Below are 13,988 nucleotides of genomic sequence, written 5' to 3'. Positions count from 1 at the left end.
CCCATCTCTGGCCAAAGCCTCTGCTACAAAAAAATGTCCTGAAACCCCCAGGACGCTCCTTTCCCATGGTCCTCCTGGTGTCCAGCCACACTGCCTTTTTTCTTTGAAGGTTCCAAGTAAGGACAAAGTGTCACAGAGGCAGCTTTATAGGGCTGTGCACCAGAAGTACACTTGCTGGTAGGTACAGCCTGCCTCCCGACTTTGGAAACTGCTAGAACGTAGTTAGTTCTACGCTGTAGAAAAAAAGCAAACAAGAAGTCATAGCTCCTCCTTGTGAAGCCAGACCGGGGGGTGGGGTGGAGGTGGAGGGATGGATGGCTTGCTCTGGAAGCAGGAACTTCTCCTGGCAGTTTGCAGGGGCAGGAGATTAGCGAAGAGCAACAGGGATTGACTGTAACAACAGTGGGTGTGGATCTCAGGGAGATGGGGAGTCCTTCACTCATTCTTTTGCACTACTTCCCTGGGTAAGGAGGCTGGAGGAATCTGAAGTATGTCCCCCTGGCCTTTTACCTCCCCGCTGATATGTGCCTGGCCACACCTGTGGATCAGTGTTTACAGGCAACCCATTTACTGGACACAGAGCCCAGGAAGGACTCCCAGAGGCATCCTAGCAACCAACCCAAGACCTCCCTTCCACAGAGTGGCAACTGTCACAGACTCCAGGGCGGGCTCTGGCACTGGAGTCCAGGGAGGCACAGTCAATCTCTTACTTACTCTTCTCTTGTCTTGAGGCACCATGACCCCTAAGGAGGCTCTTTGCTGCATGTAACCGAGGGCCAAGGCAGAGTGGGACTTCAGCTCGCACTTCTCGGTGGCCTCTTATACAGTTGTTAGGATGCTGGACTCCTCGGTGACAGAACAGATGACCCGGCTGACATTGCAAGTCCTGGAACAGGTAAGACAGAGCCTACCCACTGCTGTTGTCAACCCCTGTTGCTCGCTCTCATCTCCTGCCTCAAAGTCAGGAGGCAGGCTGTCCCTCCAGCAAGCGTACTTCTGGGGCAGATCCCTGTAAAGTTCCTGTACCTCCAGACTCGTGTTTAAAGGAATACTCCTCACTGTGGAGATAGAGCCCAACATCCCCAGGGAAAAACCCGGTCATGCCGAGTCTTCTCCACCTTTTCGACCATCTATGAAATTCTGAGTGATCAATGACCAACATGCCTGCCCTGGCAAGCAATGAAGCATAGGGCCCTTGGGGACCCATGCTGGCCATGGTCAACTTCTCGGCATGCTCTGTCTGCATTGTTCCTCTTCTCCTTCCTACCTATTACCAACCCTGGAACCCCTAGTTCAGGGCCCCGCTGGCCCTGGATACCAACTGAGGGTTGTCTCTGCAAGGGTTGCTACTCAGAAATCTGTCCGGAGCATCCTTCTTGGAGCCCTTCAGGATGTCCCATTTGGGTTCCAGCAGGGAAACCCTTTGGTGCCCATCAGTGTACATTAGGATGTCCTACTGTGTCTCAACAGATCATCACCCCTTAAAGCACTTTGGGTTTAAGATGGATGGCATGCATTATGTTTGAGAACATGACCAGAATAATCCTTAATAGAATGGTGACCCTTGCCCCATCAACTCACTTGGAAGGTGCCTCTTGCCCTCCATACTTCCTTTGGGGTGCTGACCACTCCTATAGCTTTTGGAATATCAGCTACACAGGCAGGTGGGCAGCACAGACTCCACTCACCAACCTGGAGCCAAGTCACCATCGCAGTTTCCTCCTCACAGATGCTGGAACAGGAACGTGAAAGCATGGACAGAGCAGGTAAGAGCTTTAAGATGCTTGGGCACATACAAGTAGGAAGGAGAATAGACCAGAGGTGTGGCAGGCAGAGCACAGAGCAGGCCTTGGCTTTTGTTTTCACCTGTAAAACAGCACACACACACACACACACACACACACACACACACACACACACACTGGCATGCACACATGCTGCACCCTTAGCCAAAAGACTCTTAGGGGAAAGGGAATACATCTTGTAAATGAGGAAATATAGGCACAGAGGGGTCATGTGACAGATTGCTTGGTGTAAAAATTGTCCCAACCAATTCAGATTCATATTGCTCTGACTCCAGGGATGGGCAGGAGCTCAGTCTTATCCTTCTCAGTACCTGGGACCAGAATATGGGTTTATGGACATCTGAATGAGGATCCAAGGCCAGAGGAACATGTCTTATTCTTTAAAACATGGAGTATTCATACTGTGGGTAACTCTGGGAACACTGACTGCAGCTGGCCAGACCTGGGAGCCTCAAATCTTGATGGAAGTTGGCAAACCAGGCCACATGATCCAGGGCACCTCTACACAACCCAATGGCCACACATGTGCCAAAGGGTGTCCCAGGTAAAGCTTCCAGAGAAGCCTGTCCAGGCATCATTAAAATCCTAGCTCCAGTAGGATGCCAGGGTAAGCACGCTCTTTCCAGAGCTTTCTCTGGAGTAAGACCTTCTCCCTCCAGTTGGTGAGCATGCCTGTCTTTTCCAGACAGCTTGAGGCCAGGGCTATGGAGGCATGACTGGGCCTGTGGAGGCCTCCTGCAGTACAGAATGCTGGAGCACTAAGAGAGATCTGTTCTACTGACTTTCAGTGCCTTTCAGGACCAAGAAAGTGCACTGGGCTGACTAACCAAGTCCTCCCCTCTCTACCATAGCCCCCTCTCTCCCTGCCCCAGCCCTGGTCCCTCCTTCTTTGGAATGGATGTTAATGACAGACATGAGCTCAGCAGGCTCCAGACTACTCTGAATCCCAGGGTGCCGGGAAGTTGGGGCACTCCACCAGAGCTACCAGCCAGGATATACTCCTCAGTGATGTGTGCCTTCTCCATCCAGGACAGCAGGAAAAGCCAGACACTGCCCTGCAGAGTGCTTTGAGGAGAAGGAAAGACCTTCTACAGAAACTCTGGGTAGGCCTGTCCACCTGCCTAACCCGGGGCCTAACTCTCCATGGGCTAATACACTGGCTAGGAGACTCCAACAAATGCTTGTCTGTACTCCTGAGGTCAGTTAGCTAGTGCTTGCAAATTGGGGGCTGGTAACTGAACTGTGAGCATTTAAGAGACTAATACTCCCAGCCCATCACTTCTCTGAGGAAATCAGAGAAGGTAAAATGTCAGGTATAGGCAGTATGTGAGCTTAGAAACTGCTTAGGTCATTGTCACAGAGCAGGCAATGAATGAGTCAAGGCCCATTCCCACAGGACACAGAGCTCACATAAACTAAACTGGCCAGCAGCAAGAAGCGGCCCTGCGTAGAAGCATCCGTATGAATGTCATCCCCACAGTCCCATGGGACAAGAGGTTTGCTCTTTCTACAATGGGGTTGATGCCGACATGCATGAAAAACCATTATATCGTTGGCTGGGAAATAATAACAACCAGAAACTTATTACAAGTATTTGGTACACGTTAAGAGAAACAGAATTTCCAAGTATTTCCTAAGGAGTATTATTAAACTTGGGGTCATAACCTTTGTCCCAAGTCCAGTTTGGCCACCCATTCTCAATAAGCCAATTAGAAGTCAAATTAACAGTGGAGAGCAGAAAAAATTATTTATTCGATATGGTCACATTGGGAAGAGGGACAAAAAGATCCCTAGTTCCAGGGACTCCGCCCTGAACATTTGGGTGCCATAGTCCCTGGCAGGGGTGAGGCATGGGGAAACCATACTGGTGAGAGCCTGTTCACCCAGTGAGGTCCATAGGTTGAGTCAGGGTCCTCTGCTGATGGCTTTATAACCAACAGGGCTGTCAACCTTTTAGGAACAGCAGCTGATGAATGAGCACTCCCCAGCCCATGCCTGGAGGAGGACACACGAGAGAACCATGGTACCAGCCCTGAACCCAGAGGTGCCTCCCGTGAATGCCTTCCCGGCTGCTTCCCCACCTTTGCCCCGACCACCAGAGCCACCAAGGATCATCCAGGCCCCGGTAGGGCTCTTGGGTAACAGCAGCTTCTAGTGGGGTAGGAGGGTCAGAAGTGAGACTTCATAGCCATGCAGAAGTGCACCGTATTGCCAGCAGGCCATCCAGTCAGGGAGGCCAGAGGTGTCTCTCTCTTCCCTCCTACTTCCAGAAAGGGAGGCCGAGGACACTCTCATTTCTTTTCCAGGAGGTCCCAGCAGGATGCCAGAGCTCTGGAGAGGTTCAATCTGTTAAGAGCCAACAGCAGTTTCATTTGCTGCCCATGGCACCATGGGTCATCCGGGGAAATACATGGAGGACTGGCTTAGGGATGGCCAACTCTCAGGATGGACTCACCTCCTACTAGACCCACCTAACAGCTGCATTGGAAGGATCAGGGGAGTTTAGCACCAGTGGGCTCTGAATTCAGAGAAGCACAACCCTTTAACACATCCCTCACAGTGACCAGGGATGCTTAAGCCCTTGGCTTAGGGACAGAGTTACAAACAGCAGGGTATACCATTCTGAGAGCTTTATGTGGTGTGGCCTACACACAGCATTCTGAGTCACAAGCAACAGAAATCAACTGACGTCTTGGGCAAATGATATATACTTTTTAAATTGTATGTACTGTTAGTGTGTGTGTGTGTGTGTGTGTGTGTGCATGGAATGCATATGTGGGACACATGCACCACAGTACATATGTGGAAGTCAGAGAGCAAAACTGTGGAATAGGTTCTGTCTTTCCACCATTATATGGGTTCTGGGGATCAAAGTCAAGTTGCCAAGTCTCTTGGTGAATACCTTTACCTGCTAAGCATCTCGCTGGCTCAGAAAGAATATCCTTAAACAGAGGACTTAGGAGGCCCAGGTGAGACCTTTGTTTGGGACTTGGCAGGAATAAGGAGAATAAATAGGCACAAGAGAAAAAGTTCTGGACATGTTGATGACCTGGAAGACATCTGTCCTGTGGGCAGGAAAACAGGCAGCAGCACTTAGTGGAGGGAATGGATCCCACAGAACTCCCTTTGCTGGTGAGTTATCTGTACCCAGGTTCCAGATGTTTCTATCTGTTGTCAGGACCATCGTGTTTGTTTTTAAGACAGGCTCGGCCTCACTATGTCTGAGCGGGCCAGGCGGGCCAGGACTCACTCAGGCTTACCTCACTATATAGATCCTGCCTCCCATCCCTGCCTCCCAAGTGCTGAGATTAAAACCATGCACCACAACCTGGCCAGTTTCATGTTCTTACATGTTTGCAGAGAAAAAGAAGAGAAATACCTTGTAACACAGGAGGATGCATTTTGATTTTCATGAAATGGTTACTGATAAGGATGCATGTTGACATCTGTCTCTAGCTGTTCTCATTTTTAACAACTGAGCCCACGTGGTCCACGAGCCCCAGTTCACTACATCTCTGTGGAAAAAGCTCCCAAGTATGGTCTAGGCCACTGACTCCATGAATAGAAAGAAGGGGCAAGTTCATTCTAGACTTTTTTGTTGTTTCTGTTTTTCGAGACAGGGTTTCTCTGTGTAGCTTTGGTGCCTTTCCTGGATCTCACTCTGTAGACCAGGTTGGCCTCGAACTCACAGAGATCCGCCTGCCTCTGCCTCCCGAGTGCTGGGATTAAAGGCGTGCACCACCACTGCCCTGCTCATTCTAGACTTTTAAGGAGGATTAAACAAGTCTCTCTGGCGTTTGCTTGAAACTGCTGCACATTGACTTCCCTCAGAAGAGAATCCAGAGGTTATCTGTGCACAACAGGGTCCACATATGCCCTGCCGTGTATGTGAGAGCTGTAGTAATTAGCAGAGTTGGTGGTGGCGCTACAATAGCCAAGACCCTGGAAGATTTGTCACCTGGCTTGCATCAAGCAGGTCTACCCCTAGACTCCCCACACCACGAAATTCCACTACACATCTGCCCACATGCATAGAAGTCGAAAGACACATCAACTGTTAAATCTATTAAAGCAAAGTTAACCAGGCATTAACTACATTCCTGAAGGTAGGAAACATGAGAAACATTAAAAATATCATGTACCTGCTGGATGCAGTGGTATATACTTACATCCTATACTCTGGAGGCAGAGGCAGAAGGACCACCACAAGCACAAGGCCAATCTGGTCTACATAGTGAGTTCTATGCCAGTCAGAGCTACACAGGGAGACCTTGTCTCAAAAACAACAACAACAAAAAAAACAAGACCAAGTCCTAATGATAACCAGATGTAAAAAATTTTCTATTCAATTGTTTATTTAACTTAGAGTGTTAATAATTTAAATTTCTCTTCAGGAGGATGATAGATGGAGGGATGGGATGGGTGGATGGATGGGTAGGTGGATAGGTAGGAGGGCAAATAAATGGATGAGATATGTAGATGGATAAATGATTGGGTGGATGGATGGTTAAGTGTGCAGATGGATGGATGGAGGATACTTGTGAAGACTATACATTTATGTAACTAATCAACTGGCCTTTCTTAGGCCCCCCAGCCTCCTGCCACCATCATTCAGCAGCTACCCCAGCAGCCACTGATTGCACAGATTTCTCCTCCTCAGGCCTTTCCCACTCAAAGATCGGGAAGTATCAAGGAAGGTGCGTATGTGTTCTAGATTGCTATTACCTTAGGTTTGTGAAATTATATACTGAAAGGGAAAATATTTTTGTAAGTAGGTGTTGGGTGACACTTTACCTGGTGAGATGCAACATAAACATCTATTCACCCCAGATAGAGAACCAGTAACAGACAAGGGTAACAATACCACTAAAGTCTGACTTGGTTAATCAGTGAGTTTATTAGGGTTACTTACAGAAACAAGGACAACAGGCAGCCAGATCACCAGAAGTCCACCCCAAGGTGGATAATGACTCATGAAATCTGGAATCCCAGAGCTCTGCAAATCAACAGGCCAACTCTTCCAGGCGGCTTGGCTGGTCTGAACTCCTCAGCATTCCTTACTGCTTATATAACTGTGGAAGGAGGTACTTTGTATATCTGGTAGGTTTCAAAGACTTCCTGAGACTTGTGAGTTGTTTATTTTCTGCCTCTGTGGGTCTTTGATCGGCTGGAGCCTCGTCTGAATTAACAAAGAACTAGATGCCCTTTCCAGAGACTGAGGGCTGTAAGAGCAGATAAGAAATGGCTTTTTCAGGCTTAGTGGCACACACCTTTAGTCCCAGTGCTTGGGAGACAGAGCAGGTAGATCTCTAGCAGTTCCAGGATAGCCAGGGCTACATGGAGAGACCCTGTCTCAAAACGAACAAACAACAAAGCACACACAAACTATTTGTTAGATGTTGTCTTAGCTGGGGTTTCTATTGCTGTGAAGAGACACCATGACCACAGCGACTCTTATAAAGGAAAACATTTAATGGGGTGCCTTACAGTTTTAGAGGTTTAGTCCATTATCATCATGGCGAGACATGGCCCCATGCAGGCAGACGTGGTGATGGAGAAGGAGCTGAGAATGGAGAAGTAGCTAATTCTTGATCCCATAGACAACAGGAAGTAGTCTGAAGTAGGTGTAGCTTGAGCATAGGAGACCCCAAAGCCAGCCCTCATAGTGACATGCTTCCTCCAGCAAGGCCACATGTACTTCAACAAGCCCACACCTCCTTATAGTGCCACTCCCTGTGAGCTTATGGTAGCCAGTTACATTCAAACCACCACAGATGTACATTTCCGTGGTGTGAATTAAATGGTATTGTTGTACTACAACGAATAATTAAAAGAGTTTTTGTTTTTCAAGACAGGGTTTCTCTGGTAACTCTTGCTGTCCTGGAACTAGCTCTGTAGACCAGTCTAGCTTTGAACTCAGAGATCTGCCTGCCTCTGTCTCCCAAGTGCTGAGATTAAAGGCATGCACCATCACTGCCCAACAAGTTTTTTAAACACTTGAAATTCCCCCCTCCCCCAGTCTCTGTAGCCACCATTTTGCTTGGTTTTTCTGAATTTGACATGTCTGAGTATGTAGCTGGAGTCATGTAATTTTTGTCTGTGACTGGCTTAGTGTAGTTAGTATACTGTACCTAAGGCCAGGACCAACACACTGTAGCCAGTGATGGATTGAACGACATCACAGAGCATGGGTGATGACATCTGGTATCTATCTAGTCCTGCTAGACTCTAACAAGGGCGTCCAAACAGCTTGACTTAGGCGACCTTCCCTTCCAGAGCACCTCCCACTGCTACTGCTGGGTGGGGCCTCACCCAAAGCTCCCAGAGTCTTTGTTCTGAGTGGGACTGTCACTTAGCCTCTTGACTTGTCTTTGTCTTGCAGGGGAGTCACAGCAAAGGTCTGGCTTCCTACCTTGCTCCTATGGCCTGGGCTGGGCTGTCCAGGTCCTGGTGCTTCTGTTTGAGCCCCACCCTGAGACTCTGGGCTTGGTTGTTCCTTTGGTTGAGAAGGTGGCCCTGGGGGATGTTCCTTTAGAGAGGCTGACAGAGTCCCAACACTCTGTTTACAGAGTCTAGTTGCTGTGGGGGAGAACTAATGTTTGTCCATTACGTTGTCAAAAGTTAGAATGTTGCCAGGCACGTGTGTCATTGAGTGATACGCACTCTGTACTGTAGTAACAAATCACTTCAGGGCTGGGCAGGGCTATCCTCCCTCTGGAGACTAGGAGATCTTTTCAGCTTCTTTCTATTCCACCTGACCTCCCTTGTCTTCTCTACCTCTAACCTTCCCTTTCCTCTTTAATAAAAACACAGACCCATTTGCCCCAACACTCTCCAGTGTGGTCAGGCTCCACACCTGCTTTTAACAAGCGTAAGGGGCAGTTTAGTTTCGGAGTAGAGCCTGTCATCAGGTGCCAACATATGAATAAGGACCTGACTCTCCTTTCAGACATGGTGGAGATGATGCTAATGCAGAATGCACAGATGCACCAGATCCTCATGCAGAACATGATGCTCAAAGCTCTGCCACCTGGGCCCACAGGGCCACGTGCTACTACCCTCCAGGTAGGTTTGGATGCTGAGATTTAGTCATTGGCTGGGGGATGCTCCTGGGTACCGGTGCAAGGGTTTCTCTGGCTTGTGGGTATGTGGTGAAGACAATGTCCCCAGTCCCTCTGCATGAGGAATAAGTAATGTAGCTGGGGCACAGAGAACTCTATGTCCAGGTTGTACTCCCATCATATTCTGCTGCCCTTCCCAACAGTTTGGGCCCAGGTATAGGGAAAGTATGCTGCAGTCCTGACCTGGCTGTGTACTCTGCCAGGACCAACGATGGGCGCACCATGGAGTCTTGCGAGCTGAAAAGCAGAAGCTACCCCCAGTGCACCACCACCACCACTATGCACCCCCCACCCAGCTGCAAGCTGCCTCCACAGGCGCCCCTTCAGGATATTCAGGGTGGCCTCCAGTGGTTGCAGCCACTGCCCTCCCACATGCAGCCAGCTTCTTGCCCACTGTGAGCCACCTGACTGAGCCGACTACTTCCCATCCCAGCTACCCCTAGCATGGAAGTCTAGAGGGAGGAAGCTAGTGTCTTGCAGCAGGTAAGTGGAAAGATGGGCCTGGTCACCACTCCTCAATGTGTGCTGAAGAGCACATGCACCCTGTGGTTAGACCACTGAACTGTGGCTAATTAGAAGGAGCCAGAAAAAATTTCAGTTGCAGGTCTCAGCCCCAGTTGCCTGTCAATGTGGAGCCATGTTACCCTCTGGGAAAGCTGTGTCTTAGATCTTTTGACAGCCCAGCAGGACTGGTCCCATAGAGTGACCTTCACCCCAGCCCAGGTCCCGGGGCACCCCTCATTTGACACCCTGGATTTTCCCCGGGACCTGCACTGAAAATCGTGCTGCCTTTCCAGGTGGGTTGGGCCATTCGCCTATCTCAGGAAGCATCATGGTCTTCCAGCCTCGATTACTCTCCAGGGCCCTCTGGGAAAGCTAGGCGACCAAGGCCTCACCCAGGTGAAACACATTTTATTATGGAAGACTTGTAAGAAAAACAGTTCCAGATCAGAATAAATCATTAGAGCTACATACACACTTTAACATTCCTATGGAAGGCTGGAATGAGAGTCAAATTGAGGCCGGAGACAGAGCTCAGTAGCAGACAGTCTGTTGAACACGTGTGAGGCCCTGATGTGCTACACATGCCCACACACAAACCAGGAGAAAGTCAAGTACAGTAACTGGGGAAGACCCGATTGTCATGCCTGGAACGGTCACGTCACTCTAAAGTGAAAGAAGCAAGCTGAAGAACGTGTGATGTGGTTTCAGTTAAAACATGCAGGGCCAACAAGTCTGCTCAGCAGCTAAAGGTGCTTGCTGTCAAGTCTGATAACTGAGTTTTATCCTCAGGACATGGCGGTGTGACCAACTTCTGCAGGTTGTCCCTCTGGCCTCCACAACTGTACTGTGGTGTGCATACACCCCATCTCCATGGCTGATTGATTACATGTAATTACAAATAAAATCAGCTGGGCATGGTGGCACACACTTTTAGTCCTAGTACTAGACAGGCAGAGGCAGGCAGATGACTAAGTTCGAGGCCAGCCTGGTCTACATAGTTAGTTCCAGGACAGCCAGAGTTGCTCAGAAAGACTCTGTCACATAAAACAAACAAACAAGAAAGGGCTGGAGAGATGGCTCAATGGTTAAGAGTTAAGACCGTTTGTTGCTCTTGCAGAAAACCCAGGTTCAGTTCCCAGTACATGGCAACTCAGTACGTCTGTGACTCCAGTTCCAGGGGATTCAATGTCCTTTCTGATTTCCATGGACATCAGGCAAACACATGGTATACATATACACGTGCAGGCAAAACACGCATACACATATAAAAATCACAAAAAAAACACACCTTTAATCCCAGCACTGGGGAAGCAGAGGCAGGCGGATCTCTGTGAGTTCGAGGCCAGCCTGGGCTACAGAGTAAGTTCCAGGAAAGGCTCCGAAGCTATACAGAGAAACCCTGTCTCAAAAACACCAAACAAACAAACAAAAACCAAAAAAAACACAAAAAAACCCACAAGAAACATGTATGAGGTGTGAACACACGTGTGGCCTGCAGGCTGTATATATAAATATGGATGGATGCACACAGTTTACAAGGTATTTTCCTAGAAGACACACACAGACTGAACCCTGGCTCCTAGAGGGAGGATGATGGCTTTCCCTGTCCCACCTGTCCCCTGGTCCTGTCAGGTTCTTTTCATGTATGTGTGCATGCTCCTTGACTTCCTGGTGTTTTCTGTTGTTTTGGTAAAATCGGTTCCCTTCTGGTTTCAGTTTCTTTGTTGCTTGGTTTTCCAGCACAGGCTGACAACAAACTTACAGTCCTCCTGTTTCATTATGAGTGCTGCTAGGATTTCAGGCATGTACAATCACGCCTGTCTCCTTTTTCTGTTTGTTTGTTGAGACAGGGTCTTACTGTGTAGTCCTGGCTGACCTTGAACTCAAGTTCAATGAGCTCCACCTGCCTCTGACTTCGGAGTGCTGAGACTAAGGGTAAGGCTAACCATGTCTAACTTGTTTGTTGTTTTAATGGCTTTTGTTTGTTTGTTTTTTTGAGAGGTCTATTATGTAGCTCTGGCTGTCCTGGAACTCACTATGTAGACCAGGCAGGCCTATGCTCACCAGGATCCACCTTTCTGTGCCTCCTGAGCGCTGGCTGGGAGTGCGCCACCACACCTGGCTTAATGTTTTATTTTTAAAGATTTATTATTTTGTGATACTTGATTGAACCCAGGGTTTTGAGCACACTAGCCAAGTACTCTTCCATTGCGTTAACATTCATGGCCCTTTTACCACTTTGAGACAATATTTCACCCAGTTGCTCAGGCTGGCCTCAAACTTGTAATTCTCCTGTCTCAGCCTCTCTAGTAGTTGGGATCACTGGAGTGCCACATTCCACCTGCCTCTGCAGATACTATTTTCAAGTATTATGGTAACTTTCATTTGCTTGAGGTTAAGCTTTTTCATTTGCTACATTCCCAACCAAAAAGCTGGTCTCTGCTTTTGAATCCTTGGAACCCCACAGGTCAGAGGCAAGATGGTTCCGAGTTGCCAGTTAACCCCGCGTGGACCTTCCCTGTGGCTGACCTGGCTTCCACAGTGAAGACAGTGATGAGATGTCCATGTGGATCAACAAGACAAGGCAACACACTCCCCAGGGAGCTTCAGGGTGGTGACATCCCCTTCCTACAGAACCACTTTCAGTGTGCCTTCGTGTATGAGCTCAGAGAATCTAGTTTTTGTTAAAAGCATCAATTAAAGACCTCCCACAATTTCCTTTTTTTTCCATGATGATTTCTAACATGAGTTTTCTCTCATATAATTATTAATTTATTGATAGAGGGAAGACATTTGACAGATGTTGTTTGTCTTGGACGGCCTGGCGTTGCTGGGTTAACAAGGAGGAAGGATGCCAGCACTCCGAGTACCCTGGCTAGATGAGCACCATGCGTTTGGGGAAGCAATGGGGAAGTGTGCGTGGACACACCCTCGCATTCAGTCTTCCTAGTTCCCGTCAAGCCAGTTGCTTGAGGCCCATGTGTGGGAGACTGAAGAGTCTGAGCAGCCTCTGGGGCTTAGGGTTCCCTAGTGACTGGGGGAAGAAGCTTTTCCTGGCCATGCCCCTTAGCTGTGGTGATGGGGACTGAGGGCACGTTGTGCACACCTGTAGCCTGAGAAGATGTACAGCACTCCCCAGAGATTTTAAAGATGGCCCAGGGACGTGAGCAACCAGGTCCACGCATAGGCTGGAACTTTCACATTAGCAACCAATCCATAGATTTCACGTAACTCTGATCAGAATCTTAGATCCTTGGCAGAAGTGGGGGATTGATTCTGGAACAAACACAAAGTAACAAAGTAACACAGAGGACCTCCTGGAGCAGCAAGACAGAACCTGCCCCCACAGGGTGGGAGCCACCCCAGAGTGGCTGGGCTCAGGTATAGCTGCTGACCAAATCACAGACCAAATCACAGATTTAGGTCAGCAGGGCAACGGGTTGGGAATGTGGTGGAGCACTTGCTAAGCATGGCAAGGCCTTAGATTCCATCCCTGGCACTGCAAAACCAAACCAAACCAAAAAAAAAACACCCACCAAACCAGATCCGAAATACCAAACAGAAGAAAAAGAAACGCAGAAGCAATCATTGTCCAAAGATGATAAACCAGTTAGATGACGGTGAAGGAGAAAACAGGCCGGCACAGGTAGATGAGGGTAGACACGGCAGAGGGGTCAGAAAACCCTATCTAGAGCCAAGGTTATTGGCTACATGCTGGGAAGACAAGTGGTCCAGACTTGCACAGGTATTCAGCATGTCCAGGAAAGCTGAACTTCAAGTCGACCAGAATTCCACGCTCCAGGGCTTGAGCAGATATCATGCCTCTAACAGCCAATAGGAGGAGCCCCAGCAGCAGGACCACAAGGGCCAACGAGATGTCAGTGGGATGGCTCAGACAGTAAAAACTTTCTGTCAAGCCTGACAACCTGAGTCCAACCTCTCGGACTCACATCATAGAAGGAGACCCATCTTCTCCCAGTTGTCCTCTAACCTACACGTGCATGCTGTAGATGAACAGTCTTATTAAATAAGAAACACACAGCCAATTGCAGAGTTAAAAGCCCAAGAGGTCAGAGCAGCAGCTGAGAGCTGAGACTTAAAACCGCCTTTCTTTGTTTTTTTTTTTTTTTTTTAGAGACAGGGTTTCTCTGTGTAGCTTTGTGCCTTTCCTGGATCTCGCTCTGTAGACCAGGCTGGCCTACCACCACGGCCCAGCTAAAACTGCCTTTCTTACCCTTAGCTGCCACTGTCGTCCTTCCCCTCAGAAAGAGGACTACCTCCTGTGTGTCTGTCCTTTTATTGACTTTCTGTTCTGCCTTCTCATTGGTTGTAAACCCAACCACATGACCTCCTAGTCACTGCCTGTCTGTACAGACCTCCAGGTCTTCTAAGGTTGGCATTGAGATTAAAGGCGTGTGTCTCCATGCTGGCTGTGTCCTTGAACACACAGAGATCTGCCTAGCTCTGTCTCTCAAATGCTGGGATTAAAGGCGTGCGCCACCACTGCCCGGCTTCTGCTATGGCTTGCTATTAGCTCTGACCCCCAGGCAACTTTATT

General features: G+C 48.7%; 1 protein-coding gene across 1 annotated transcript; it reads left to right on the top strand.

The window, feature by feature from the left end:
* The first annotated feature begins 339 nt into the window (after nucleotides 1-339).
* On the top strand, nucleotides 340-9,686 carry C16_21H21orf58 (chromosome 16_21 C21orf58 homolog). Its single transcript, XM_059282351.1, has 7 exons — nucleotides 340-895; nucleotides 1,730-1,766; nucleotides 2,835-2,908; nucleotides 3,763-3,930; nucleotides 6,391-6,502; nucleotides 8,755-8,870; nucleotides 9,130-9,686. Exons 1-7 carry the CDS (start codon nucleotides 836-838, stop codon nucleotides 9,367-9,369), a joined length of 807 nt encoding a protein of 268 aa, XP_059138334.1. The 5' UTR covers nucleotides 340-835; the 3' UTR covers nucleotides 9,370-9,686.
* Nucleotides 9,687-13,988: the final 4,302 nt, after the last annotated feature.

Source organism: Peromyscus eremicus, chromosome 16_21 (genome assembly GCF_949786415.1).
Source record: "Peromyscus eremicus chromosome 16_21, PerEre_H2_v1, whole genome shotgun sequence".
Taxonomy (NCBI): domain Eukaryota; kingdom Metazoa; phylum Chordata; class Mammalia; order Rodentia; family Cricetidae; genus Peromyscus; species Peromyscus eremicus.
The sequence above is the reverse complement of the archived record's forward strand: the minus strand, read 5'-3'. Positions and strand labels throughout refer to the sequence as shown.